Source organism: Podarcis gaigeae, assembly GCF_964106915.1.
Source record: "Podarcis gaigeae genome assembly, chromosome: 3".
In the NCBI taxonomy this organism is placed as follows: Eukaryota; Metazoa; Chordata; class Lepidosauria; order Squamata; family Lacertidae; genus Podarcis; species Podarcis gaigeae.
In genome coordinates, this window is record NC_139680.1 from 103780914 (window position 1) to 103807536 (window position 26623).

At 46.4% G+C, this 26623-nt stretch overlaps 1 protein-coding gene and 1 pseudogene across 2 annotated transcripts in view; one reads left to right on the forward strand and one right to left on the reverse strand.

Annotated features, from left to right (window-relative positions):
- The first annotated feature begins 710 nt into the window (after positions 1-710).
- Positions 711-26623, forward strand: part of LOC310842054 (cullin-9-like) — a 35096-nt gene continuing 9183 nt past the window's right edge. The window contains exons 1-17 of the mRNA XM_083733926.1: positions 711-764; positions 5156-5740; positions 7112-7266; positions 8421-8933; positions 9675-9810; positions 12422-12606; positions 13807-14176; positions 14744-14945; positions 15793-16000; positions 16414-16607; positions 17518-17726; positions 19429-19645; positions 20709-20814; positions 21130-21357; positions 23388-23478; positions 23577-23748; positions 26046-26151. Of these exons, the coding sequence (XP_083590052.1) occupies positions 5170-5740; positions 7112-7266; positions 8421-8933; positions 9675-9810; positions 12422-12606; positions 13807-14176; positions 14744-14945; positions 15793-16000; positions 16414-16607; positions 17518-17726; positions 19429-19645; positions 20709-20814; positions 21130-21357; positions 23388-23478; positions 23577-23748; positions 26046-26151 (3663 nt within the window). The 5' untranslated portion in view covers positions 711-764; positions 5156-5169. The remainder of the gene's footprint in view (positions 765-5155; positions 5741-7111; positions 7267-8420; positions 8934-9674; positions 9811-12421; positions 12607-13806; positions 14177-14743; positions 14946-15792; positions 16001-16413; positions 16608-17517; positions 17727-19428; positions 19646-20708; positions 20815-21129; positions 21358-23387; positions 23479-23576; positions 23749-26045; positions 26152-26623) is intronic.
- On the reverse strand, positions 21574-22500 carry LOC310842041 (ferritin, middle subunit pseudogene; annotated as a pseudogene). The gene has a single exon. The product of its transcript is annotated as a ferritin, middle subunit pseudogene (transcript).

Sequence of the window (26623 nt, forward strand, 5' to 3'; positions counted from 1 at the left end):
CAGTTGTGCTCCATGGGGGCTGTTCCTCAGTGAGTACACAGAGGATTGCAGTTTTAATACCTCTTAGTAGGGAGCAAATCTCATTGAACTTAATGGGATTTGCATCTGAGCAGACATGTATATAGGACTGCCCTGTAGGCACCCCTAATACGGTTGACACACGTCAGGTGAGGCATGATGATATCTTTTACTATGATGATATATTTTACTATGGTAAAATATTTTTATTGCCCATCCCAGGGATGGGGACTCACTGAAGTTACATATGTGTTCACAAGCATCCACATGTTTGCGCACTCAGGCAAAAATAATTCTTTATCCAACTGATTTATAATCCCAGCTGTTTTAGAAAGCCCGATGTGGGTTTCAATTCTGTTCTTAGTCCATTGTATTGCAGGGCTTTCAACTTCCTGTAAACAATACGGCTATTGTTTATTTTTTTAAGTAATATTATTGTTTTATCTTTTTCGGCCAACCCGCTTTTGAGAAGTTCGCCTCCCTCTTGCAATCAGGAGGCATATAAATTTAATGAAGCAAACAATTAAAGAATATAAGCAAAAGGGGGGAAATGCATAAATAATACGCTTTAATCCAACAAAGCAAAAAAAAAAAAAACCCCAATAAAGGAAGGGGGGAATAAAAAGATATTTTGTTCCATCTATTCTTTGCAATGAGACGCTCCGCGAAAGTAATAAGTTTGCCTCGCGACGGCAGCCGTAGTGCGTCAGTGGGAAGGCGGGACACGAGCAGGAAAGGCGGAAGAGGTGAGGCAGCTGCTAGGCTGGATAAAGTAAGGGAGGCTGCCGGCAAGGCTCGCCCGCCCGAAGGGTTGCGGGTAGTTGTTGTTGCTGTTGTTGTTTTGCGTATGTGTATTCATGTTGTGAGGGGTTTTTTGGGGGGGCGGGTTGCGAGTGAGGTTAGCCTATAATCTCGAGGCTTCTGGCGGGATCGAACCCGCAGCTGTCGAGCGTCCAAGGCTCGCGCGCCTCCTGCGTTCCATGGGGACCCCGGCCCCTGCCGTCGCTTCAGGAGACCCCGTGGGAACGGGGCAGCATTGGCGACAGGTGGCCGAGCCCGAGCTGCAGCTGCAGCGCGGCGCAGCGTTATCACATATATATGATTGTTGTTGTTGTTTAGTCGTGTCCGACTCTTCGTGACCCCATGGACCAGAGCACGCCAGTCACTCCAGTCTTCTGCTGCCTCCCGCAGTTTGGTCAGACTCATGTTTGTGGCTTCGAGAACACTGTCCCAATCATCTCGTCCTCTGTCATCCCCTTCTCCTTGTGCCCTCCATCTTTCCCAACATCAGGGTCTTTTCCAGGGAGCCTTCTCTTCTCATGAGATGGCCTCATGAGATGGTGAACACTCAGGGCTGATTGTTTGTTAATTTATTTACCGCTTATATGCCAAAATGGCCTCTGTTGTTTAGTCGTTTAGTTGTGTCTCACTCTTTGTGACCCCATGGACCAGAGCACGCCAGGCACTCCTGTCTTCCACTGTCTCCTGCAGTTTCGTCAAACTCATGCTGGTAGCCTCGAGAACACTGTCCAATCATCTCGTCCTCTGTCATCCCCTTCTCCTTGTGCCCTCCATCTTTCCCAACATCAGGGTCTTTTCCAGGGAGTCTTCTCTTCTCATGAGGTGGCCAAAGTATTGGAGCCTCAGCTTCACGATCTGTCCTTCCAGTGAGCACTCAGGGCTGATTTCCTTAAGAATGGATCGGTTTGATCTTCTTGCAGTCCATGGGACTCTCAAGAGTCTCCTCCAGCACCATAATTCAAAAGCATCAATTCTTTGGCGATCAGCCTTCTTTATGGTCCAGCTCTCACTTCTATACATCACTACTGGGGAAACCATAGCTTAAACTATACGGACCTTTGTTGGCAAGGTGATGTGTCTGCTTTTTAAGATGCTGTCTAGGTTTGATATATGATAACGTGTGTGTATGTGTGTAGTGCAGTCTCATTTTATCATCTATCTATACCTTATAATTATTTTGTTTATTTATTAAATCTATAAAAGGTAAAGGTACCCCTGCCCGTACGGGCCAGTCTTGCCAGACTCTAGGGCTGTCCGCTCATCTCACTCTATAGGCCGGGAGCCAGCGCTGTCCGCAGACACTTCCAGGTCACGTGGCCAGCATGACAAGCTGCATCTGGCAAGCCAGCGCAGCACACGGAACGCCGTTTACCTTCCCGCTGGTAAGCGGTCCCTATTTATCTACTTGCACCCGAGGGTGCTTTCGAACTGCTAGGTGGGCAGGCGCTGAGACCGAACGACGGGAGCGCACCCTGCCGTGGGGATTCGAACCGCCAACCATGCGATCAGCAAATCCTAGGCGCTGAGGTTTTGCCCACAGCGCCACCTGAGTCCCTATACACACATAGTCAGAGCCTCACATAGTCAGAGCCTCGCCAGTAAGCTTTGCAGCCGGCCCAAAAATAAATCTAAATATCAAAAGGAGCCCAGTTCATTGGATACAACATTTGCAGGCTCAAGCCCTGATAGATTTGGACGTCTTTATGGTGCTGCCCTTTCTCTCTCTGCTACAAATACAGCTGCTTCTCTGGATGGCATCCTAACGGTACTTTTTGAGTGCTTTTTAACTGGGTTTAACCACAGAGCCTAGGACTTGCCGATCAGAAGGTTGGGGGTTCGAATCCCCGCAACGAGATGAGCTCCCGTTGCTCGGTCCCTGCTCCTGCCAACCTAGCAGTTCTAAAGCATGTCAGAGTACAAGTAGATAAATAGGTAGCGCTCCGGCGGGAAGGTAAACGGCGTTTCCGTGCGCTGCTCTGGTTTGCCAGAAGCGGCTTAGTCATGCAGGCCACATGACCCGGAAGCTGTAGACTGGCTCCCTCGGCCAATAAAGCGAGATGAGTGCCGCAACCCCAGAGTCGGTCACGACTGGACCTAATGGTCAGGGGTCCCTTTACCTTTATGGCAGCCGTGGTTTTCAAACATTTTGGGTGGCGGGCGGGTGTCCCTGGTATTCCTCAAGAAGGACGTCTTTAACAGGTTTGTTGAAGGATGCCCATCTTACACACCTTGAACTGTGATGTGAAGCTGCAAAGAGGATTCTTCTTTAATAAAGAAAGATGTGGTCTTCATAATTCCTTAAATAAAAATGTAGTTTAGGTGCATAATCTTTCATAGACTATTCCAGTTAGTGTTAGATGCTGAAATGAATAGAACAAAAATTTTAAGGCAGTTTTTAACCTCAGCTATCTGTTGTGCATCATTTATAATTACAACCATTATTTGCCTGTGTCTTGCATAGATCCAAACCAGCCTGTCTTCAAAACAAACGAAAACTGCTTGTTGAATCATTAAAATAACACCTCCGAAAGCAACAGTAGTGTGGTACCTTTTATCTTGACCTATACACCTCAAAATTGTGTGCAGGCTTTCAGGTTCATTAGATTTCTTTTTCAGGGTGGATGTTAATTAAAAGAGAATATAAAAACATGCTGCCTAACAAGATGACATAAGCCCCATGTGTGGTTTGTCTTCCAATGGAGTGTAGAAGTTGTTGACCCAATTAGGTTAGATTGTGCTATATCTCCACCTGTACAACAAGATCACTGAAATTAAATAGTAACAGGCAGCCTCCCTTTGAAAATATATAAGCTAGCAAGTTATTCACATCTGTCTGTAGGACAAATACTTGTCCAAGATAGGTTGCTTATAAGTGGGGGAAATGGATGTAAGAGTAGAAGACAGCAAGCACGGAATAATTTGAGGGAGAACACATGCTTAAATTCCAGTGTAGCATTAGGTCACACCTCATTAGATTACAACAGCTTTCATTTTTGTGCTGTGTTGACAGTGAATTACTTTTTGCCCAGCTTCATCTATGGTCACGAAGTCTGTACTGAACTAAAATTTCTCTATAGAGAAGAATACTGAAGAGAAGTATACTTCAGTCGGATTTCCATTAGGAGACAATAAAGTTCTATAGGTCTTCTTGAAACCCTTTGGTATGGAACAGCTTGTCCATATTCCAGAATGCTATCTTTAGAAACAAATAATTAGTGCAAACTGTTATAGATGCATGTTCACTGTCAGGCTTCCTGACATTCACAAAATATTTTGGCCCTGGTTGAAGTTGTTTGAAGGGGCAGCCCACGTTGGCATGAGTGGATATAAGAACATAAAAATAGCCCAGCTGGATCAGGCGAGTGACTCATCTTATCCATCGTTTTGTTCTCACAATGGCCAACCAGATGCCTATGGGAAGCCAAAAGCAGGATCTTGGTGCAACAGCACTCTGCCCATGTGTGATTGTCAGCAACTAGCATTCAGAAGCATACTGCATCTGACAATGTAGTAGAACCTACTACTAGTAGTAATCATTGATACTTATATCTTTCATAAATTTTCTTAATTCTCTTTTTCACCCATCCCAGTTGGTACCCATTGCTTCCTTTGGCCACAGTGAATTCCATAGTTTAAATCTACTACTACTACTACTACTACTACTACTACTACTACTACTGCTACTACTACTACTACTAATTATTATTTGTTCTTCGCTCTCCCTGGCCGGAGCCAGGTTCAGATAACATCATATACGGTAAATAACACAGTATACATAAAAACAGGCATCAATTAAAATACACCTTAAAATTAATTCAGACAAATTCTTTGTTGGAAGCCGCCCAGAGTGGCTGGGGAATCCCAGCCAGATGGGCGGGGTACAAATAAATTATTATTATTATTATTATTATTATTATTATTATTATTATTATATGCACCGTGTGAAGAAGTTATTTTCTTTTGTCTGCCCTGAATCTTCCCATGTTCAGCTTCATTGCATGATCCAGAGTTTTAGTATTCTGAGATCCTGTAGGAAGAGAGGTAACTCCAACAAGGATCTCAGCTATTTGCCGAGTTTGAGGAATGTGTCATCTTCCTTGGGGTAGTAGTTTCTAACAGCACACTGAACACGTGCACAAGTTGTTATTTATGTGTCGTTTTTACCTGTATGGGCCTATGGCCGTAAATAAAATTACTACTATTACACACTGAACATGCCGTAGTTGTGTCTCAAAGCAATGTTCCTGTATTTTGGGCTGTCTTACTCAACGTTTCTATAGTCCCCTATTTAGAGGTGGTTCCAGAGGTCGTGACCTGCTTCTCTCTGTACTGGCAGGTGCTTTCCCTGTCATGGTGATTGAGAGGCAAAATGGGAATGTGTTAGTGCATCTCGGACCCAAGATTCAGAGCTATCCTGAGGAGTTAATCCGGCAGCGCCGAGGTCACAATGGGCACGTTGAATACCTGATTCGCTGGAACCTGGAAAATGGTACAGGAAGTAGGCCTGGCACCTGTTCAGCAGAGAGCAGCATGGAGAATTTCCTGATGTGGATGTCGGCAGATGATGCCTATGCCAACTGCCCAACACTCTTAGGCAAGAAGACACCCAAGGAAGAGCGTTCACGCAGAATATTCCCTCCCGATGTCACGTTGGATGAAGCATCTCTTTCGGAGATGAAGGCCGATGTCAGGAACTTAGTGCAGCGGGCTGCTTGGCAAATGGCCAGCCCCACAGTCCCTCAGTCCTCCATTCTGAACACCATTCAAGTGCTCAGTGCTTATGCCAGTATTGGCTCATTGATGGGGGTCTTCAAGGAAACGGGTGCCCTCAGTCTACTGATGAAGATGCTGTGTAACGAGGAGGAGCAGATCCGTCGCAGCGCAGGCAAGATCCTGAGGGCTCTGGCTTCGCACGATGCAGGTGAGACTCAGAAGATTTGTTCTTTTTTAGGGACTGACTCCAGCTATGATGCAATTCCTGTCTAAGGACTACACTAGCCCTTTGTGCCTTAAATACACAGGGTTTTTAAAAATGCAACTAGCATCAGATGGTATGCGTGTACTGATAATTATCAAGATTGCAGCATGCATGAACAGATATTTAATCCTTTCCTCCTGTGCAGCAGTCCTGAAGGAAAGTCCTCTTCTCAAGCTGGTGTTTGCAGACTCTTATTGGTGTCAAGGGTGGGATGGGGGAAAGGTTTCTCCTAATAGAAATACTAATTTTAGAGGAGGGATATTCCTCAGTCCACAGAAGGAGCTAAAAGGGTTAAATTCCCTCCCTGCTTGCTCTGATCCCATTAATTATCAACCTCACCGGGTGATGCTACAAGTCTGGTTTGGACCTAAGGCTTCTAAAGTATCTTAAGACATGTTCTTTTGTAAGTTGCATTAAATGACAGTGCCTAGCCAATGCTTTCGTCATCCCCGTACTGATGTAAACAGACACTGTCCTCTCCCCCCCCTTAATATCCTATGAAAATTATTTCTTGTTCAGCCTTGGTTAATACTTCTAATAAATGGTTGAATTACTAAAAAATTATAGGGTGACTGTCAGTTATGATCCCCAAAGCCATATTAGGGCATTGGCTTTATTTTAAATGATGAGGAATCCGTTTGCATTTGATGAATGCACCTCACAGTCGCAAAAAGGGACACCCCAGACATTTTCTTGCCTGGAACCTAGTATGCACATTTCTGCCTCGAGCATGAAGAGCTGCTCTGTGTGGGCAGAAGTATTTTGCCAGTCCCACTATGCCATACTTTGGCTTAGAGTAAGGTCATTACTCCCGTCTTTCGGTCCCAGCTCCTGCCCACCTAGCAGTTTGAAAGCACCCTTAAGTGCAAGTAGATAAATAGGTACCGCTTTCTAGCGGGAAGGTAAACGGCGTTTCTGTGTGCTGCGCTGGTGAAGGCTCACCAGAGCAGCTTCGTCACGCTGGCCACGTGACCCAGAAGTGTCTCCGGACAGCGCTGGCTCCCGGCCTCTAGAGTGAGATGGGCGCGCAACCCCAGAGTCGGACACGACTGGCCCATACGGGCAGGGGTACCTTTACCTTTACCTTTAAGGTCATTAACTGCTTCCTGACTTAGTTTTTTGTCAAGAGTTAATCCCCTGAGCCTCATTCTGTAAGCTGCTACCTGGAATTGCCTCATTTTATGTATTCTATTGCGTATGTCAGTGTGAAAGAACCGACCCCCGGTCTTACTGTGGAGACGGGAGTTCTGTGAGCAAGAAGATGCTTTAGTACACATGCAAAGGAAGCACCATATTAGATATCTCTGGTTTCAGGAAGCCGAGCCTATGTCCTCTTGTCCCTGAGCCGGCAGGATGGCATTGAACAACACATGGACTTCGACAGCCGCTACACCCTCCTCGAGCTGTTTGCAGAAACAACATCCTCAGAAGAGCACTGCATGTCCTTTGAGGGGATCCCCCTTCCACAGGTATTAACTGACCTAGATGGGGCTGCTTCCAGTACAGGTCAGGAGGTATATTCAAGGGGGGTGTGGGCGAGATAATTGTGAAGTAACCTGGAGAGAGGTCCAGCGCGAGGGCCTTCTGGCGGTTCCCTCGCTGCAAGAAGCCAAGTTACAGGGAACCAGGCAGAGGGCCTTCTCAGTAGTGGCACCCGCCCTGTGGAACGCCCTCCCACCAGATGTCAAAGAGAAAAATAACTACCAAACTTTTAGAAGACATCCGAAGACAGCCCTGTTTAGGGAAGCTTTTAATGTTTATTAGGTTATTGTATTTTAGTGTTCTGTTGGAAGCCGCTCAGAGTGGCTGGGGAAACCCAGCCAGGTGGGCGGGGTACAAATAAATTATTATTATTATTATTAGTTTATTTATTGAAGGCAGGGGGACAAGGGCACGGAGATCTCCCCATTACTTCATTTATATCTTCTCTATTTGCACGTTCAAGGTGCCTCACAAAATCAGCCTTGCAAAAAGCATCACCAACCCTGAATATGTGTTGGACTGCTGTTCCGAGCCGTCACAGCGAGTGGTCAGGGCTGATGAGAGTTAAAAGTCCAAAATATTTTGGAGAGTTGGGAAAGGCTGATTTAAATCAAGGAACTTTAAATAATGGTCTCCATCAGCAAGGAAGAAAAGGCCGCTTTAAATAATGGATGTGAATCAAGTTTATAGTGGTGCCCCGCAAGAAGAATGCCTTGCAAGACGGAAAACCCGCTAGACGAAAGGGTTTTCCATTTTAGAGGTGCTTCGCAAAACGAATTTCCTATGGCCTTGCTTCGCAAGACGAAAATGTCTTGCGAGTTCCTGCGGGGTTTTTTTCCTCCCCCCCCTTTTCCCAAGCCGCTAAGCCGCTTATTAGCTGATCCGCTAAGACGCTAAACAGCTGATCCGCTAAGCTGCTAAGCCGCTTAACAGCTGATCCGCTAAGCCGCTTAACAGCTGATCCGCTAAGCCGCTTAACAGCTGATTCGCTAAGCCCGCTAATAGCGCTAATCCGCTAATGGGCTTGCTTACGAAAAAACCGCAAGACGAAGAGACTCGCGGAACGGATTCTTTTTGTCTTGCGAGGCACCACTGTACATGGCTATTTCTTCATAGTTCTTCACCTTCTTCCCTGATCCAGATCCCAGGGAAGCTGCTGTTTTCTCTGGTGAAGCGCTACCTATGTGCCACCTCCCTCGTGGACAAACACCATAGCACCACAGACCCGGAAGGGGAGAATGCAGCCTCTGAGCCCTTCAGTGCGTGCTCCGGGGACAGCAAAAGGCTGCAGCGCGAGTTTGACTTCAGCATGGCCATGGCCAGCCTTGTTTCAGAGCTGGTGCAGGCCATGGGCTGGGATCGCGGTTGGCAGTTCCGGACCCTCAGCAGGAAGCCGCCCTGGGCAGCTCAGTCTATCTTCCAGTCCCAGGCTCCCAGTGGCACCACCGTCCTGCCAGCCGCTCAGCTCCCCCAGAAGGAGACCGGCACTTTCAAGCTGCGCTCGGCCTTCCCCAGTCGCAACAGCTACGTGGAGTACGTGCAGGAGAATTTGGTGCGGGGCATGCGCGTGCGCATGTTGGAAGACTACGAGAAAGTCTGTGCGGGAGACGAAGGCGAGTTCCTCCAGAGCAATGACGGCACGCCACCCATCCAGGTATTGCTGAGTTTGGGGCCAAAGCTGGGAGAGGGGAACATCCTGGCTTCAGGGACCCAGGGGTTGCCGTACCCACCTTTCTCAACCTGTGGGTCCCCAGATGTTGAACTACAACTCCCATCACCCCTAGCTAGCAAGGCCAGAGCTCAGGGATGATGGGAGTTGTAGTCCAACAACATCTGGGGACCCACAGGTTGAGAACACTACCGTGGGCTATGGAATTTTGATGTTTGGGGATCTCGTTGGGTTTCTGAAGCTGTTCTGGCCTTGGTGGTATGAGCAGCAGAATCACCACTGTGTCAAGAGGAGGGTTTTGTTCTGACTGGGGTGCGCCTCTCTGTTGTACAGCCCGGACCCTGAGGTCCAGCACCGAGGGCCTTCTGGCAGTTCACTCATTGTGAGATGAGAGGTTACAGGGAACCAGGCAGAGGGCCTTCTCAGTAGTGGCACCTGCCCTGTGGAACGCCCTCCCGTCAGATGTCAAGGAAATAAGCAACTACCTGACTATTTCATCTGAAAACAGACCTGTATCAGGAAGTTTTTAACGTGTGGTGTTTTACTGTGGTTTTAAAATTTTGTTGGAAGCCGCCCAGAGTGGCTGGGGCAACCCTTTCAGATGGGTGGCATATAAACAATAAATCTTTATGGCTGCTGAATCGTATAAGGGGCAAGGTCAAATTGCTTGCAAGACAAGTAGGCGGAGTCTTCTTCTTTTTTATGTTGGCCCCTGTTTGTTTCCAGGTTTACTGGGAGTCTCTGGGCCGCACATACTGGGTGCATTGGCACATGGTTGAGATCATTGGTTCCTCGGGGCATAAAGATGAGAAAGCCCAAGAAAAGTTAACCAGCCTTACAGCTTCTCTGAGACGGGACACAGGTAAGGCAGTGCTGGGATGCTATAATAAATAATAATAATAATAATATATTTTTTTTTATATCCTGGTTCAAAAACCAGGCTCAGGGCGGCTAACAACAAATCTTAAAAACTTAATTGTAAAAGCAGCATAAAATACAGTATAAAAACATGAATAACAATAAAATTCAAAGTTCAGAAATCAATATAGGGGAAATCCATCTAATATGCATGATTAGATGATCACCAGGGCTAGCTGGCTGAATTAGTCCTACTTGGGCCAGCGAGGAGGCCAGGGAAGAATTAGCTGTGGAGTCTCAGAGCGGGTAATCTTCATAAAAGGGGACGGAAGAGAAGGGAAATAAAAGATCAGGCTGAATTCAGATTAAAGGCCAGGCGGAATAGCTCTGTCTTACAGGCCTGACGGAAGGAGGTTAAATCCTGAAGGGCCCTAGTCTCCTGGGACAGAGCATTCCACCAGGTCAGAGCCATCACTGAAAAGGCCCTGGCCCTGGTGAAGGATAGTCTGACTTCCTTAGGGCCCGGGACCTCTAAACTATGGTTATTCATGGACCTTAAGGTCCTCTGTGGGGCATACCAGGAGAGGTGGTCCCGTAAATAAGAGGGCCCTAAGCCACAAATAACATCACTGGGCTTACTGTTCAGTTGATCATTCATGGTTCTAATCTCTGTCTTTGAGCTGCGTTCTTGCTGCTTGCACTTTCTCTGTAGGCTGGCTTCAGTCCATTCTTTCCCTGGCTCACTTGAGTCATGAATAGGTGAAATGGACTGTTGAAAGGATACTCCCCTCTCCCCTTCTCCATTATCAAAGCTCAGTGATAAGAGCTTTATGCTTTGCTGTCAGGAACGGGCTGGATGCTGAGAAGCGAGGTTGGAGGCTGACTTAGGAGAAGGGATCAGTGATCTGGCTTAGCCTGTAACAACCAGGAGGCGAGAGGCAGAGGCAGGAGACGCTGCAGGATTGGAGAGTGAAGAATCGGTGCCAGAGGAGGGAGAGAGACATCAGGCTGGTATAGGGTCAAGGGCTTCCACACCTCCTTCTGCTGCCCCCACCTCTCCTGCTGCACTGTCTCCCTGGACCAGGAGAGGGTTGAAACGGGAGGAGCAGAGGTAGGTTACACAAAGGCGTAGTCTCTGCTTCTTTGTGTGCAACTCGGGTGGGGAAGATACATAAGTGGAGGTTGAGGGGGGTGCCTCTCTGTCGCAGCAACTGCCTCATCAGCTGCACATCTAGGAGCAGCTGAGAGACGTCGGACTGATGGACATGCCTTCTCCTAACTTGTAGGTGTACTTTTGACAATAAAGAGTTAAATCTTCCCTCTTGGCATTCCTTGCCTGACAGCGCCGGCTCCAGGTTCAGCCCCTGGCATTTCCACTTAAAAGGGTCAGCTAGTAGGCGATCATCATCATCATTTTATTTGTATGCCTCCTTTCCCTAGTTAAAAACAATGCTCAAGGCATAATGACAAAAGTCATAAACAATAAATAAAGTCATAAACAATAAATAAAGCATATAATAAAAAAATTACAACCAAATGGAAAACAATTTCCACATAAGTAAAAATCTAAAACTAAGAATACAGCATTAATATCACAGTTTAAAATGACATAGGTAAAAAATAACAGCAATTAAAAAAACAAAGGCAAAAGGCTTCCCACCCGCCTTCTTGGATTTTCCCATTTCCACGGCCATATTGGAGCAGTTCTATCAGTCAAGTGTCAGGAATGCTGAGCAAGATGAACCAATGGTCTGGCTTGTTACAAAGCAGCTTCCCATGTTCCTTCCTATATATGACACTAAAGATTACCATATTTTTCGCTTTATAAGACGCACCAGACCACAAGACGCACCTAGTTTTTGGAGGAGGAAAACAAGAAAAAAAATATTCTGAATCTCAGGAGCCAGAACAGCAAGAGGGATCGCTGCGCAGTGAAAGCAGCAATCCCTCTTGCTGTTCTGGCTTCTGGGATAGCTGCGCAGCTTGCATTCGCTCCATAAGACGCACACACATTTCCCCTTACTTTTTAGGAGGGAAAAAGTGATTCTTATAGAGCAAAAAATACGGTATTTCTCTGGCTTTGAATTCATTGAACCCTTGGACTCAAAGCTCATCTCACCCCTGAGCTCAGTGCATGGCCTTAGGACAGTCGCTAGGCCTAAGCCTCCCATCTGTATTATGGAGATGAGAATACTGGCTTACCTTGCACAAACATTTGTTTCATTATGTTAATTTATTAAATCTATACCCTGCCCTTGCTCTCAAAGGAGCCCAAAGACGGCACTTGGAAGTGTCATTATATAACAAGAAATTCAGTTGGTTTCCCATTTTTTCGTTACATTTCCTTTCCTTCCCCTTTGACCTGTCCATTAGCAGAGCCAACCTATACCTGCTTACCTGGGAGTAAGCCCTGTTTAACTCAGCAGGACCTACTTCTGTGTAGGCGCACCTGTAGGAGTGTGTTATAGTGTTAAAGTTGCTTTGTTGGGTTGGGAAAAAATGGCTGCTTCTTCCACCTGGACCAGGTTGCTCTGCAAGGGGATTTTTGCATTTAAAACGACGTTCTCTTGAGAAGCCATAAAACACCCCTCTGTTATTTTGTGCTCACCTGCAAGCTAACCAGGCAACGTACCGTAAACCGCTTCGGGGCCTGTACTCGGCGCCATACCTGACGGATCATATCAAGGAGAAGTCTGAGACTCTGAGCCGGGCTGAATGGTGGGAGCTCCTCTTCTTCGTTAAGAAGCTAGAACAGCAGGAGCAGCGGGAAATGGTCCAGCTCATCCAGCAGAACGAGAAGGTAAAGGGCTGGGAAGAACCAGTAGTGGGAGATTCATTTAAGGTAGGAATGAGCCAGTGCCTCTCTTATTTCTGTTGCTACTCCCTGTTCTAGGATGAGAAGGTTCTGAGTCTGGAGATGTAAGATGTCAGAAGGAACAATGTATTATGTATGGTGGGGATGCGAGAAAATCAAAACGTTCTGGGGTGGTATTCATGAAGAATTAAAAAAGATGTTTAAAACAACATTCAAGAAAAGATTAATAATAATAATAATAATAATATTTTTTTATTTATATCCTGGTTCAAAAACCAGGCTCAGGACAGCTAACAACAAATTTAAAACACTTAATTGTAAAAGCAACATAAAATACAGTATAAAAACATGAATAACAATAAAATTCAAAGTTCAGAAATCAATTTAGCATTAGATAGTCACCAGGACTAGCTGGCTGAATTAATCCTACTTGGGCCAGCGAGGAAGCCAGGGGAGAATTAGCTGAGCGGGTAATCTTCATAAAAGGGGAGGGAGAGGGAAGAGAAGGGAAATAAAAGATCAGGCTGAATTCAAATTAAAGGCCAGGCAGAATAGCCCTGTCTTACAGGCCCGACAGAAGGAGGTTAAATCCTGAAGGGCCCTAGTCTCCTGGGACAGAGCATTCCACCAGGTCAGAGCCATCACTGAAAAGGCCCTGGCAGAGGATAGTCTGACTTCCTTAGGGCCTGGGACCTCTAATCTATGGTTATTCATGGACCTTAAGGTCCTCTGCGGGGCATACCAGGAGAGGTGGTCCCATAAATACGAGGGCCCTAAGCCACAAAGGGCTTTAAAGGTCAACATCAGCACCTTGAACCTGACCCTATACTCCACTGGGAGCCAGTGCAACTGGTAAAGCACTGGGTGAATATGCTCCCATGGCAGGGACCCTGTGAGGAGCCTTGCTGCAGCATTCTGTACCCACTGGAGTTTGTGAGACAGTTTCAAGGGCAGCCCCACGTAGAGCGAATTACAGTAGTCAAGCCTGGAGGCGTCCGCCGCATGGATCACTGTGGCCAGATTGGGGCAGGAAAGGAAAAGCATTTCTTCTAGATGTAGTGACAAAAGACATCCCCAATAATAATAAAAAGAGTGTTCTTATACACATCAGCTGCCGCCAGGATTCTAGTTGCATAAAACTGGAAGAGGTCTCTGTACACCAAATCTTTCTCTCTGTATTTCAAGCTGCCAGAGCTAGACGAAGAAGGCCTGATCCTGCTGTCTGTCTCTGTAGAGCTAGCTCAGAAAGTGCTGCAGTTCCTGAGCAGGTGCTGCCAGGGCAACGCCCAAAGTGACCTGCGCAGCTCCCACGTCTATCTTAAGCATTCCTCCAGCAAAGGAGGGACAGAGGGACAAAAGGTGGACCTGGCCCCTGCAAAGTGTGGCGGCCTTTCCAAAGCCATGGGGTCCAGAAAGACAGAGGAGGACTCGCTGTCTCCCGAAGAGCCTTCTCCAGCTCCATCCGCGGAAGAGAAAACAGACACCCACCTGGTTCACGAGCTCCTCAGAATGGAAGGACTTTCTTACCCAGACACGCTGGATGAGAAAACCAAAGGTAAGTAACTGGCAGACACTGGGACTTAATTTTGCATTCAAGAGACTTCGCCTTGAACCGAACTAGATGTAATGGCAGGAGCCACCTAAAACGAGAGACTTGTATTGAGTCCCCCTCGCCCTCTAGAACGTTTGTGTAGCTGAGCTTGTCCTGTCACAACATTTTGTATTTCCCCCATTCATTGGCTGAGGAGGGCAGAAAAGCAGAACATAGCAGCACAAGGGAAATTTTTTATCGGGCTTCTGGAGAGAGGCCTACTTTTTCCCGCAGCAGCAACCTTATGTTTCTTGTCAGGTCTAGCTCGGTCTTTCTTATCTGTGTGTCTGTGAACCAGTGGGAAGGTGATGTGCAAGACTCACTTGCCCAACATGGGGCTTGAACCCTCAACCCCGAGAACACAATCAAGTTTCTGGTTTGATAATAGCCTGGGAAAAAGAAATGCTAGGGAAAGCCTCTAGGGACAAAAAGGTTTTGTGTGCTGTGGGTGACAAGGAGGAGCAAGCAGGTGTGAGGATGCTGAGATGAAACTGACTGAAGGACCGTTGTGCTGATAGATCTGTTGATCAGCTTTCTGCAGTGTGAAGCTGGTCGGGAAGAAGAGCACCATCGAGCAGCTCTCTGATGCCTTGGAGATGATCCAGAAGCCCAGCTGTGACGCCGAGCAGCAGATGGCTGGTCTCAGATTCGCCATCAGCATCTTGGAGGAGGAGCTTGAGCGAGAGAGGCAAGAGAGGCATGTTGTCAGGATAGAGTGTGAGCTCTTCAGAAGGTCAGTTCTGGTCTCCTCGTTCTTTCTTTTTTAATATCCACTGCTTACCACAGGCTCTGGGCATAGGAAGGAAGCTGATTCAGGACATTCTTCCATCTAGCTCAGTAACATCTACACCAGGGTCAAGGCCTGTTTTTGATGGTCCTCAGTAACATTTGACACCCCACCCCAGCAGGGTTAGAAACTCAGATATATAGGCCCTACCGGAGAAGAATGGCAAACCAGGCTGATGGATTATACCAAGATGGCAAAACTGACTGGAAAACCGAGAAACCAAGAGGACAAAATCTTTATGAAAGAATAGGAAAAAGTTATAAGTCACTTAGGAGACCATTCAAAATAAATTTAAAAAATTGTCCAGTAGCACCTTAGAGACCAACTAAGTTTGTTCTGGGTACAAGCTTTCGTGTGCATGCACACTTCTTCAGGTACACATTTTTTATTTATTTCGACTGCGTCAGATCAACACGGCTACCTACCTGAATTTAGGAGACCATTGTAAGCAGATGGAAACAAAGGCAGGATTTTCTCATGTGTAGTGTAAACATTACTGTGGATAATATGGTTTGATATAAATTCCTCCTGAAATAATGATAGGAACACCTCACTAGGAGGGGGATTCCGCAACTGGGGAACCACCACTGAAAGGGCCCTGTCATGGGTCAGTACCACCTGGACAGCACCTCTCCCTTCCAGAGTTGGCATCACCAATCTATTGACAAGTTATTTTCTGTTCAGTAGCAAGAAGTACTTGCCTTGCCTGGTTCTGTGTGCTTGGGGCCTGGTCTCCAGCCGTCTGTTGAGGGGCCAGGCTCCTGCGATGACTTGCCCCTTCTGCTGCCCACAGGGAGAAAATGGGGAGGTTGCTGGTGGAGCTGCTGAGTCATCGAGTGGAGGAGAAGCTGGTGATGGTGTTGGCACTACAGATGCTGTCCCGGTTCATGGCCAAGTATGACTGGCGGGTCCTCTTTGCCCTCGGAGGGGGGCTGCGCTCCGTGCTACAATGCATGCAGAAGCACTCCATGTCTGCATCAGTGCAGCAGGCTGGCTTAGTGGTACGTTTCCCGTCGTATGCTGTATGGTTTGGGTGCAATGTAATTTCATGAATGTGCTTTGCAGTGGTTTCCAGTTGCTGGTCTGCAGCATGTACCCTTCAACTGCCCAGTACTTTCCATTTCTGGCCGCCATGCAGATCATGTGACTCGGGTGGGAGCGCAGCCCAGAAGTTGTGTGTCCCATTTTGCGCTGGGACATGTTTTGGAAGGTATCATGGCACCATTCACATAACACAACCAACCACAGAGATATCAACGGTTTCAAAAATGTGTGTGTGTGGGGGGGGAGGAAATCCATGACTTTTTGAAAAATGAGATCGCTAATTGGAAACCACTGGTCTACTGAATTTACAGTTCGCCATTCCTCTCTCTGCTTTATTCCTTGCCATTCAGCCGCTGTCTTTGTCCCCCAGGCATTGAAGATACTGTTGGGAGCTGGGAACTGTGAGCTACCAGGAGGCTGTGAGAAGCACTACCCTCTGAAACCCTCAGATGCCCGGGCAATGCAAGAGCTCTTCACCGGCGTTGGTCCTGCTTCCAGCAAAGTCCCTGGCAATTTGCTCTGCGCCGTCCCTGCTGCGATCGAGAAGATGCTGAACACACCTGGGTGAGGTTCAAGGGGGAATCTGGGCGAGGCAAAGGAGCGTTCGTATCTGACGCTTTCAAATTATAAGGAGGAGGGAAATTTATAGAAGGAAAATGAGAAAGGGAAGAGAGAGGAGATATAATTTTAAAACTTCAGTAAAAATTGTATGAATACCATACTTTTCCGTGTATAAGACTAGATTGTTTTCTTTTAACATTATGCTAAAATGGGGGTCGTCTTATACATGGATAGTGCATAGGGTGGACGTTTGATTGGTTGCTGCCTTGGCTGTCATCGGCTATTGAGTGTGTTATTGGTTGCTGCCTCAATGGCTGTTGTTGATTGGCTGACACTGCGGCAATTGAGGGGGCGATTGACAGCTTCTGCCAGTGAGGGGACAGATGAGAGGCGGATTTTTGGATGCAAGCGGGTGATTTTCGGCAGTCCCCCCTAAAACAAGCTAAACAACCCTGGGCAATCCTCTGCAAAAAAGCCATCTCCCCCCATTTTCTTAAATTTGAGTCTCCCAAAATAGGGGGCTTCTTATACATGGGGGCGTCTTATACATGGAAAAGTATGGTATTTATCTTTACTCTGAGGCTAAGAAGAGCCCAGACCAAGGGGATCTTTCATTTCTATTGAGATTTTGGAGGGAAGGTTCACTTCATCTTCCTTGAATATGAGGCTCCTAGCTTTCCGGGGCTGGAAAATCCTGTATGAGCCTGAGTTCTATTCTGCCTCATGGAATTATAGACTTGAAAGGGACCTTTTGAAGGTAATTTAGCCCAATCCTCTGCTGATGCTGCAAACCCACTATGACACCCCCGAGAAGCTGCTGTGCAGCCTCTGCTGAAGACCCTCTAAAGAAGGAGAGGCCCCCCTTCTTTCCCGCAGCCTCTCAATGCAGGTTCCCTTTGCCTTCTTCCCCCAGGGCCTCGGCAGCAGTTCGGAATGGGCTTCTGGTGCTCAACCGATTGATCGACTACCACAAGGGTCTGGCGGAGCAGCTGGAAAACTGTGAGCTCCATGCAGTCCTGCAGAGCTGCTGCCAAGCCAGCCAGAGCTCCAACGAGAGGCTGGCTCGGATAGTGCTTAGCCGCTTGGCTGGACGTAAGCTGCCCCTGAGCCAGGAGAATGCAGGTATGACATGGCTGAGGCTTTGAGGATGGATCTTTTTTTTTTTTTTAAAAAAAATAATTTTTATTAATTTTCAATACATCACACTCATACACATTTTATCTGATTTTAACAAAATTCTAATTTTGGTCTTCCTTCGGCTTCTCTGGTAATCATCCATTTTTACCATTCAATACACATTTCTTTCATTATATTGCCATTTATCTTCCCTCATTTTTTCTATTTCCTTTAAACAATACCTCTTTGAGTTTTACAGTGCTTCTTGAAACCCCACTAGCGTTGTTTGTACCTCACATATATTTTTCAGATATTCTACAAATTTCCCCCAATCTTCGATGAACTTTTGGTTTCGGGTATATCTTATTTTCCCGGTCAGTTTATCAAGTTCCGAGTAGTCCGTTGTTTCATTCCCCATTCTTGGATTGTCGGTATTTCCTCTTGTTTCCATTTTTGGGCCATTAAAACTCTTGCTGCTGTAACTGCGTACTGGAAGAGTTTACAGTCTTTTCTTCTTATTTCTTTTCCTGTAATCCCTAAAAGAGAAGCTTCTTGTTTCTGAGGCTTTGAGGATGGATCTTGGCTGGAGGGTGAATGCTCTCCATTAGCAGCAGTATCTCTGTGCTCTCCTTCCTTGTGGGCCTGAAGACGTTTGGGCCAAGAGGGCACTGCCTCTCCTCTCTGTGGCACAGGACATTTCTTCCTTTTGACTTCAATTTGTCACACATGGATGCTGCCACGCTGCCTTAAATTTTCATTTTTCAGTAATGTTATTTGTGGCTTAGGGCCCTCGTATTTACGGGACCGTCTCTCCTGGTATGCCCCGCAGAAGACCTTAAAGGTCCATGAATAATCATAGTTTAGAAGTCCCAGGCCCTAAGGAAGTCAGGTTATCCTCCACCAGGGCCAGGGCAGTCCTACTAACGTAATCTGTTTATTACAATTGCTTTTCAGGTAGTTCAAATATTTACTCCAGTCTTCTAAGAATCTCTGGTCCCGCAGGTTTCAAATCCTTCCTGTTGATTTATCTAATTCTGCATAGTCCACCCCAGACAGATACTTGAATGTGTATTATGCGATAAACCAGCATTGCTCGTGCCCTGGAGGCGGGAGTTCTTTTAAAAAATTAAATTAATAATAATTAATAAATTTTAAAAAATTAAAATGGGTTGTATCCAAAGTAGTGCTGTGTGAGCATTTCGTCAGCACAAGGATTTCTATTTACACAAGAGAACATTCCCCTCTTCCTCCGCATGAAGGCGCCCCCCAAAAAATCTGTGTTGGGGGTTCCCACAACCCTCTGGGGCAGATTTGGAGAGGGTGCACTGGGTGGTAAACCTTGCACTGACAGGATGTTGAATTACCACCCTTTGGTTCCGGGAGTTAATAAGGTTTCTGAAAAGATAAAAACAAAACAACTTCAGGGCAAGGGAGTGGCGCCCTCCCTGTGGAACACCACCTCCCCTTCAGATGTCAAGGAGATAAAGAATTACACAACTTTTAGAAGACATCTGTATCAGGAGGTTTTTAACGCTTGGTGTTTTTATTATGGTTTTAGTTATGCTGTAAGCTGCCCAGAGTGGCTGGGGCAACCCAGCCAGATGGACAGGGTATGAATAAAATTGTTATTGTTGTTGTTATTCAAGAGCAAAGTTCTAAGCTCTGCCTTTCCAAATGTCTTCCCTACCCAACCAACCAATCTCTGCAGCCTCCTTTGACCTGAAGGATATCGATGTTCCCAAACTGCTGAGCAGTCTGCACACCAGCAGTGTTTGCAAGGAGATGGTGATGGCCCTGGAGGGCTGCATTTGTGGCCAGGGTACCTTCCCCGTGGGAAACAGCTGTGAGCTTCTGGCAGACGTGCTTCTGCTCAAAGACTTGGTGCCACGGGGATCTGAGAGGGATGTACTGCTGGGAACATTAAGGTATGGCTCACGTAGTTCGATGGCGGCTTCCCATGTTGGCCCAAGAGAGTTGTGCTCACCCCAAAGGCTGAGAGCCCATCATAGCTCTCTCACCTTGCAAAAGCAAACGCAGACTTTGGGGAAATGGGTGATAAGTGTACAAGTCCTTGAATGTTAGAAGGATGTTGGAATGAAGTTATGTGGTTTTAGCAGAAATGGTTTAGGAAAAAACAGACTGTTAATTGGTGAAAGGAGGGAAAGTAAAGTTATATTATATTAAGATAAATTACAGGACAAAAATTAGGAAAGATGGAAAGGATTTGCTGAAATAGTTAACCGAACTAGAATACAAAAAAGGGAGGTGTGAGGAGATCAAGGAAACAAGTAAATGAAAGATAAGTTATGGGAAGATTATGGATTTTATTTTTCTGTTTTCTTTTTCTTTTTCTCTTTTCCCCCCCTTATTGTGATGCGCTGTTTTGTTTTTGTTTAATATGGTGTTTTTACTTTTTCTCTTTGTAACCTTTAAAACTTTAATAAATATTATTTTTTTAAAAAAGAGAAGTGTACAAGTCCTTCGCAACCATTTGGAAACAAACAAACAACAACAAAAGCCCAGCCAATCAGTATGTTTAGTCGAGCTCTCCAATCATTTTGTGACTTTTATAGGCGCCGAACGTTATTTCAATGGGGAATGCAGACACCAGGATAAATCAACAAAGCACGTTGACTGCTTTTAAAAACCCGACACTTTCTCAACCGGGGGAAATGTGCCGCGATGCACGACATGTGCAGAGTATTGCCATTCCTTATCCCAAACTAGAACTCCAGAGAGAGTGCCAAGCTGTGCATGTGAATAATAATATGAAGGAGAATAATAATATAAAGGAAACCAGAAGTATGAAATAAAGTAGAGAATGCTTTTGGGTGGTTGCAAGGCAGTTAGCTGTTGCATCGCAAGATTATTGTTGGCAGGGTCTTGCGTTGTGGTCTGGAGCGATCACTTTGGAGGAGCTCAGTTGTTGCTTTTAACGTGTCTGTTTTCAGAACTTTCCCTCCTCCTCTTCTTTCTTCTTTTCTCCAGGCTTTTGAACAAGTTCCTGGACAGTTCCTGGGAAGACTCGGTGCCCTGGCATAAGTGCATTGAGTCTTGCTTGTCTTCCATGAGTGCTCACCTAAATGATCAAGAGGTAGGGAGGAAGAATCGGTGGGGAGGGAGCTGGGAGGAAGAACTACCTGGGATCTTGGAGCATGTTCTGTGATCCAGTCTCATACGTCGCAGACGTTCTATGGAATTTGTTGAACAGCTGATGTAAACAGAAAAAGTAAAAAGTCCACTTAGTGCCTTCTTTTCCTACGCTTTTTTGTGAACGGTGATTTTTTAAAGAAAAAGTTTATCTCAGCATTTTTATGCAAACTACTTACTTGTTGTTGTGTTTATTATTTAAAAAAAAATACTGTTATAAATTCCTGATGTGCTTTTATATTCTTCCCTTTGCCTGCAGGTTGTCCAGGAGTCCATTGAGTTCCTTCATCACTTGGCAACCCTGGACAGAGACTGTGCTGTTTCCATGTGCTGCCTGCGTACCGAGGAAGCCTTGGCCAAAGTCGTGGAGAAGCATGGCTCCGGTCTCCCACGGGTGACGGAACTGAGGGACCTCGTGAGCAAGTGTGAGAAGTACGCCGGCCTGTATAAGAAGATGACCGCCAGCATCCTGGCTGGCTGCATCCAGGTAAATCCCGGTACCTTTTGTGGGGGAATCTAGCTTGGGAGTGCAGGCCAGGTGGAGCAGAGTCGCTTGCAGATTCAGTGCTGTGTTGAGCATTGGCTGCATTGCATGGAGAAGAAGAAGAGTTTGGATTTGATATTCCGCTTTATCACTACCCAAAGGAGTCTCAAAGCAGCTAACATTCTCCTTTCCCTTCCTCCCCCACAACCAACACTCTGTGAGGTGAGTGGGGCTGAGAGACTTCAAAGAAGTGTGACTGGCCCAAGGTCACCCAGCAGCTGCAGGTGGAGGAGCGGAGACGCGAACCCGATTCACCAGATTACGAATCTACCACTCTTAACCACTACACCACACTGGCTCTCTACACAAACTTGACCACAAATTTTACTCTTTTTCTAAAGCGATGAGAGGATTCAGCTGCTGCTCTTCAAAGTGAACTTGTCAAACAGGTACTCCCCAGTGCCATTCTGGGGCAGTCCCAGGTGCCTCAGGTTCGTGAGGTGGTCTCCCAGCTGCTTGATGACCTTCACCTCTTCCTCCAGGAACTCAGACTCCAGGAAGTCACGCAGATGAGGGTCTCCCTTTTCTGTTGCCAGCTTGTGCAGATCCAGCAAGGCCTGGTTCACCTTTTTCTCCAGCTGCAGGGCAGACTGCAGGGCATCCGCGCTGTTGCCCCACTCATCCTTCTCTGGCTTCTTGAGGTCCTTCAGCAAGATGTGCCCCCCTCTCTTGTTTTGGTACGGAGGAAAACCAGGCAAATGAATTAGGGAAACAGGAAGAAATGTCATGGCAGCTTTGCCTTGGTTTTGGTCATTGCTGTCCTGGGCTTCTTTGGGAGGAAGGGCAGGATAAAAATTCCATAAGTAAGGAAGGAGTCATCCTCCCCAAACATCTTCTGAGTCCCAGGCTTCTAGCTCAGTTGGTAGAGCATGAGACTCTTGATCTCGGGGTTGTGGGTTTGAGCCCCGTGTTGGGCAAAAGATTTCTGCATTGCTTTCAATTGGACTAGATAATGCTTGTGGTACCTTCCTAGTCTACAATTCTATGTTTCTATTATTATTATTAATAATAATAATAATAGAATAATAAAATTATTAATAATAATAATTTAATTTATGAATCACTTCCTACGACCATCCTGTTGGAAAACGCCCTTGCAGCCCCCGAACTCTGAGCATCCTCCGGTATGCGCAGCTCTGGAAAAGGCATTTCCCTTCTTCTCCAGTGCGCTTCAGCAACATATATCAAATGATATCTGCACACTAATCGTCTGGCATAACAGCAAGAAGCGTGAGAGATCGTGGAGCTAACCTACGTATTTATTTACACACTATGTACAGACATGGGATTCATGGCGTCCTCTCTCTCCAGCTCCGAGAGAAGAAGCAGACAGAAGTAAAAGCAAAAGTACAGTACAAATAGTACATACAGCGGAAGAGATAAGACTGTCTTCCATTCCCACGCTCTTCCCAGACAGGCATGTGATTCACACCAATCTCATCTGCAGCATCGGAGGCGTGAAATACTAACACATCCAACCTCTGCTTAAAAGCCCTCAAGGAAAGAGAGTCCACCACCTCTCATGGGAATCTGTTCCACTGCCGAACAGCGCTTCCTGTTGGAAAAGTCTTCCTGATCTTTAGCTGGAATCTCCTTTCTCGTGACTTGAAGCCACTGGTTGGAATCCTACCCTCCGAAGCAGGAGAAAACAAGCTTGCTCCATCTTCCACGTGACAGCCCTAGAGATATTTGAAGATGGCTATCATATCTCCTGTCACTTTTCCAGGTTAAACATACCCAGCTCCTTTGACCATTCCTCATAGGGCTTGGTTTCCAAACCCTTTGTTATCTTGGTCACCTTCCTCTGCACACTTCCCAGCTTCTCAATATCCTTCTTATGCTGGTCCACTGGTACCTGCACACCTTGAACTTCCATAAAGCTAGCTCTGCCTTCTTATTGCCCTTTGATACGTTGGTGTCTCTTAGTGTCTCTTCTACCTCTTTCTCCTCTCTCTCCGCTCCCAAATGCACAGGTGGTTCTGGGTCAAATAGAAGAACACAGGCAGACGCACCAGCCTATCAACATCCCATTCTTTGATGTGTTCTTGCACAGTCTTTGCCAAGGTGAGTGTCCTTTTAGCCTTCAGTTCTGTCAACGTCTCATTCTCTTTACGGCTTCTGGCCGTTTGTACCAAGCCCAGGGTCATTTCTTCCTTGTTCAGGCTGCAGCACGGAGGTCAAGGACGACAAGTGTTGGGAGAGGGTGGAAGTCTCCTCCAACCCGCAGCAAGCCGGCAAGCTGACGGACGGGAACCCCAAGACCTACTGGGAGTCTAATGGCAACAGCACCTCCCACCATATCAACATCTATATGCATCGCGGGGTCGTAATCCGGTGAGTATACACAAGCAGGGACCTGTGGGGAGATGAGATCTGGGGCTTGGGTCTGATGGGGAAAGGGCTTTTCTTGCCGTTGTAATAGTTGAGGGTGGAAAGAAGAAGAAGAAGAAGAAGAAGAAGAAGAAGAAGAAGAAGAAGAAGAAGAAGAAGAAGAAGAAATTGTTGTTGTTGTTGTTGTTATTTATATCCCACCCATCTGGCTGGGTTTCCCCAGCTACTCTGGGCGGCTCCCAACAGAATATTAACAACAACAACAACAACAAATAAAGCGATAAAACATCAAACATTAAAAACTTCCCTAAACAGGGCTGCCTTCAGATGTCTTCTAAAAGTCAGATAGTTGTTTATTTCCTTGACATCTAATCGGAGGGCGTTCCACCACTACCAAGAAGGCCCTCTGCCTGGTTCCCTGTAACCTCACCGCCAGAAGGCCCTTGGCGATGGACCTCAGTGTCTGGGCAGAACGATGGGGGTGGAGACGCTCCTTCAGGTATACAGGACCGAGGCCGTTTAGGGCTTTAAAGGTCAGCACCAACACTTTGAATTATGCTCGGAAACGTACTGGGAGCCAATGTTGGTCTTTCAGGACCGGTGTTATGTGGTCTCGGCGGCCGCTCTCAGTCACCAGTCTGGCTGCCGCATTCTGGATTAATTGCTGTTTCCAGGTCACCTTCAAAGGTAGCCCCATGTATAGCGCATTGCAGTAGTCTAAGGGGTGGCATTTCTGCCAGTTTGCTCAAAGAGGTCTGTTTAAAAAAATAAAAATAATCCCCATTGGAAATGCCCAGCTGAATTTTCTCCTTTATTCTGTGGGTGTTTTGTAAGACACTCAGTAATAGGTCAGTAAAAGGGCTGCCTCTTCTCATATAAACCACCTCAGACTCTGCTTTCATCATCTGAGGCCCTTCTTCATGTGAAGTCTGAAGGGCGGCAACACAAGAACAGGCCTTTTCTGCAGTGGCTCCTCATTTGTGGAATGCTCTCCGCAGGGAGATTCGCCTGGCTCCTTCCTTACATACCTTTAGGCGCCAGGCAGAAACATTTCTCTTCAAACCATTTCTCTTTGGCTGATTAACATTCCTTGCCTTTAAAATATGTGTAGTATGTTTCTGAGCACAATTCAAAATGTTGGTGTTGACCTTTAATGCCCTAAGTGGCCTTGGTCCTGTATACCTGAAGGAGCATCTCCACCCCCATCATCCAGCCTGGACACTGAGGTCCAGCACTGAGGGCCTTCTGGCGGTTCCCTTGCTGCGAGAAGTTGAGGTTACAGGGAACCAGGCAGAGGGCCTTCTCGGTAGTGGCACCTGCCCTGTGGAACGCCCTTCCAGCAGATGTCAAGGCAATAAACAATTATTTTACTTTTAAAAGACAACTGAAGGCGGCCCTGTTTAGGGAAGTTTTTAATGTCTGATGCTATATTGTTTTTAATATTCCGTTGGAAGCCTCCCAGAGTGGCTAGGGAAACCCAGCCAGATGGGTGGGGTATAAATAATAAGTTGTTGTTGTTGTTGTTCTGTTTATTTATTGCTTTAACCCTGTATTTTGTGAACTGCCCTGAGATCTTGTGATCTCTTGTGGCGTATCAGTCTAATAAACAAACAGACAAACAAACAAAACATGTCTATCATAATTTTATGTTTAATTCTTGGCTTTCTCCCCTGCCAGATGAATTTAGAAATATCCTTCTTCCACTCCCTGAAGCAGCCTGCATTATTTACAGTTGGTATTGATTGGAATAAAAACAGCATCCTGGGCAATAGATTTATTTTGATAGCTGAGATTCTGCCAAGCAGGGAGAGCTTCATTCTCTCCCAAATCTCCAGCTCTTTCTTAATCTCTTGCCACAGTTTGACATAGTCATTTTCAAATGAGTTGAGATTTCTTGCTGTGAGCCAGAGGCAGCATTAAGATAAACTTAACAGTGTAAATAAGTTTTGATGGAAGTAACAATGGAATACTGAATGGTTTAGTTTATATAAGAATATGCAGGGATTTATGCTATGCAAAATGAACCATGGAAAGAGAAGAAGGGAAGTCATTGATATTTTAAGGTTGTCTAAATGAATATTCTAAATTGTAAAACAGAAAATTTAATACAGATAAATAAAATAAGATGGTTGGATACCCAGGCACAGAGATCCAAGTTTCTTGATGAGCCAGGAATGTGTGAACATGTTGGTTCTTGTGGAACGAGGCAGACGTGCTCTCCTGCCTTCTTTGAAAAGCTCCCAGGCTCTCAATAGGGAGCCTGGTTTTTGCTCTGAAACCCCTGCTCTCTCCCTGCACAGGCAGATGTCTCTGTTGGTGACCTGCGAGGATTCCAGCTACATGCCAGCGCGTATTATGGTCATGGGAGGGGAGAGCGCAGCCAGCGTGAGCATCAAGCTCAATACGGTCAGTGCTTCAGCCTGAAAGGTGCTTCTGTGGCTAGAGACTCGAGAGCATCAAGCTCTTCCCTGTGCCACGGAAGGGTTCCTGGCTCTGAGACACACACCACACTCAACCAGGTTTTGCCTTTGTTGGCACAGCTTCAAGGGGAAAGGACTGTAGGCTAAGTGATGGAGAATGCATGCTTTGCCTTCAGAAGGCTAGTCTCTGGTTCAAAGGAGGAGTCATCAGGCGATAGGAAAGACCTTTGGCTGAGAGCTGCTGCCAGCTGGAGTGGACCAGGCGCAGGGGACAGTGTGGTATAGTGGTTAGGAGCGGTAGTCTCGTAATCTGGTGAACCGGGTTCGCGTCTCTGCTCCTCCACATGCAGCTGCTGGGTGACCTTGGACTAGTCACACTTCTCTGAAGTCTCTCAGCCCCACTCACCTCACAGAGTGTTTGTTGTGGGGGAGGAAGGGAAAGGAGAATGTTAGCCACT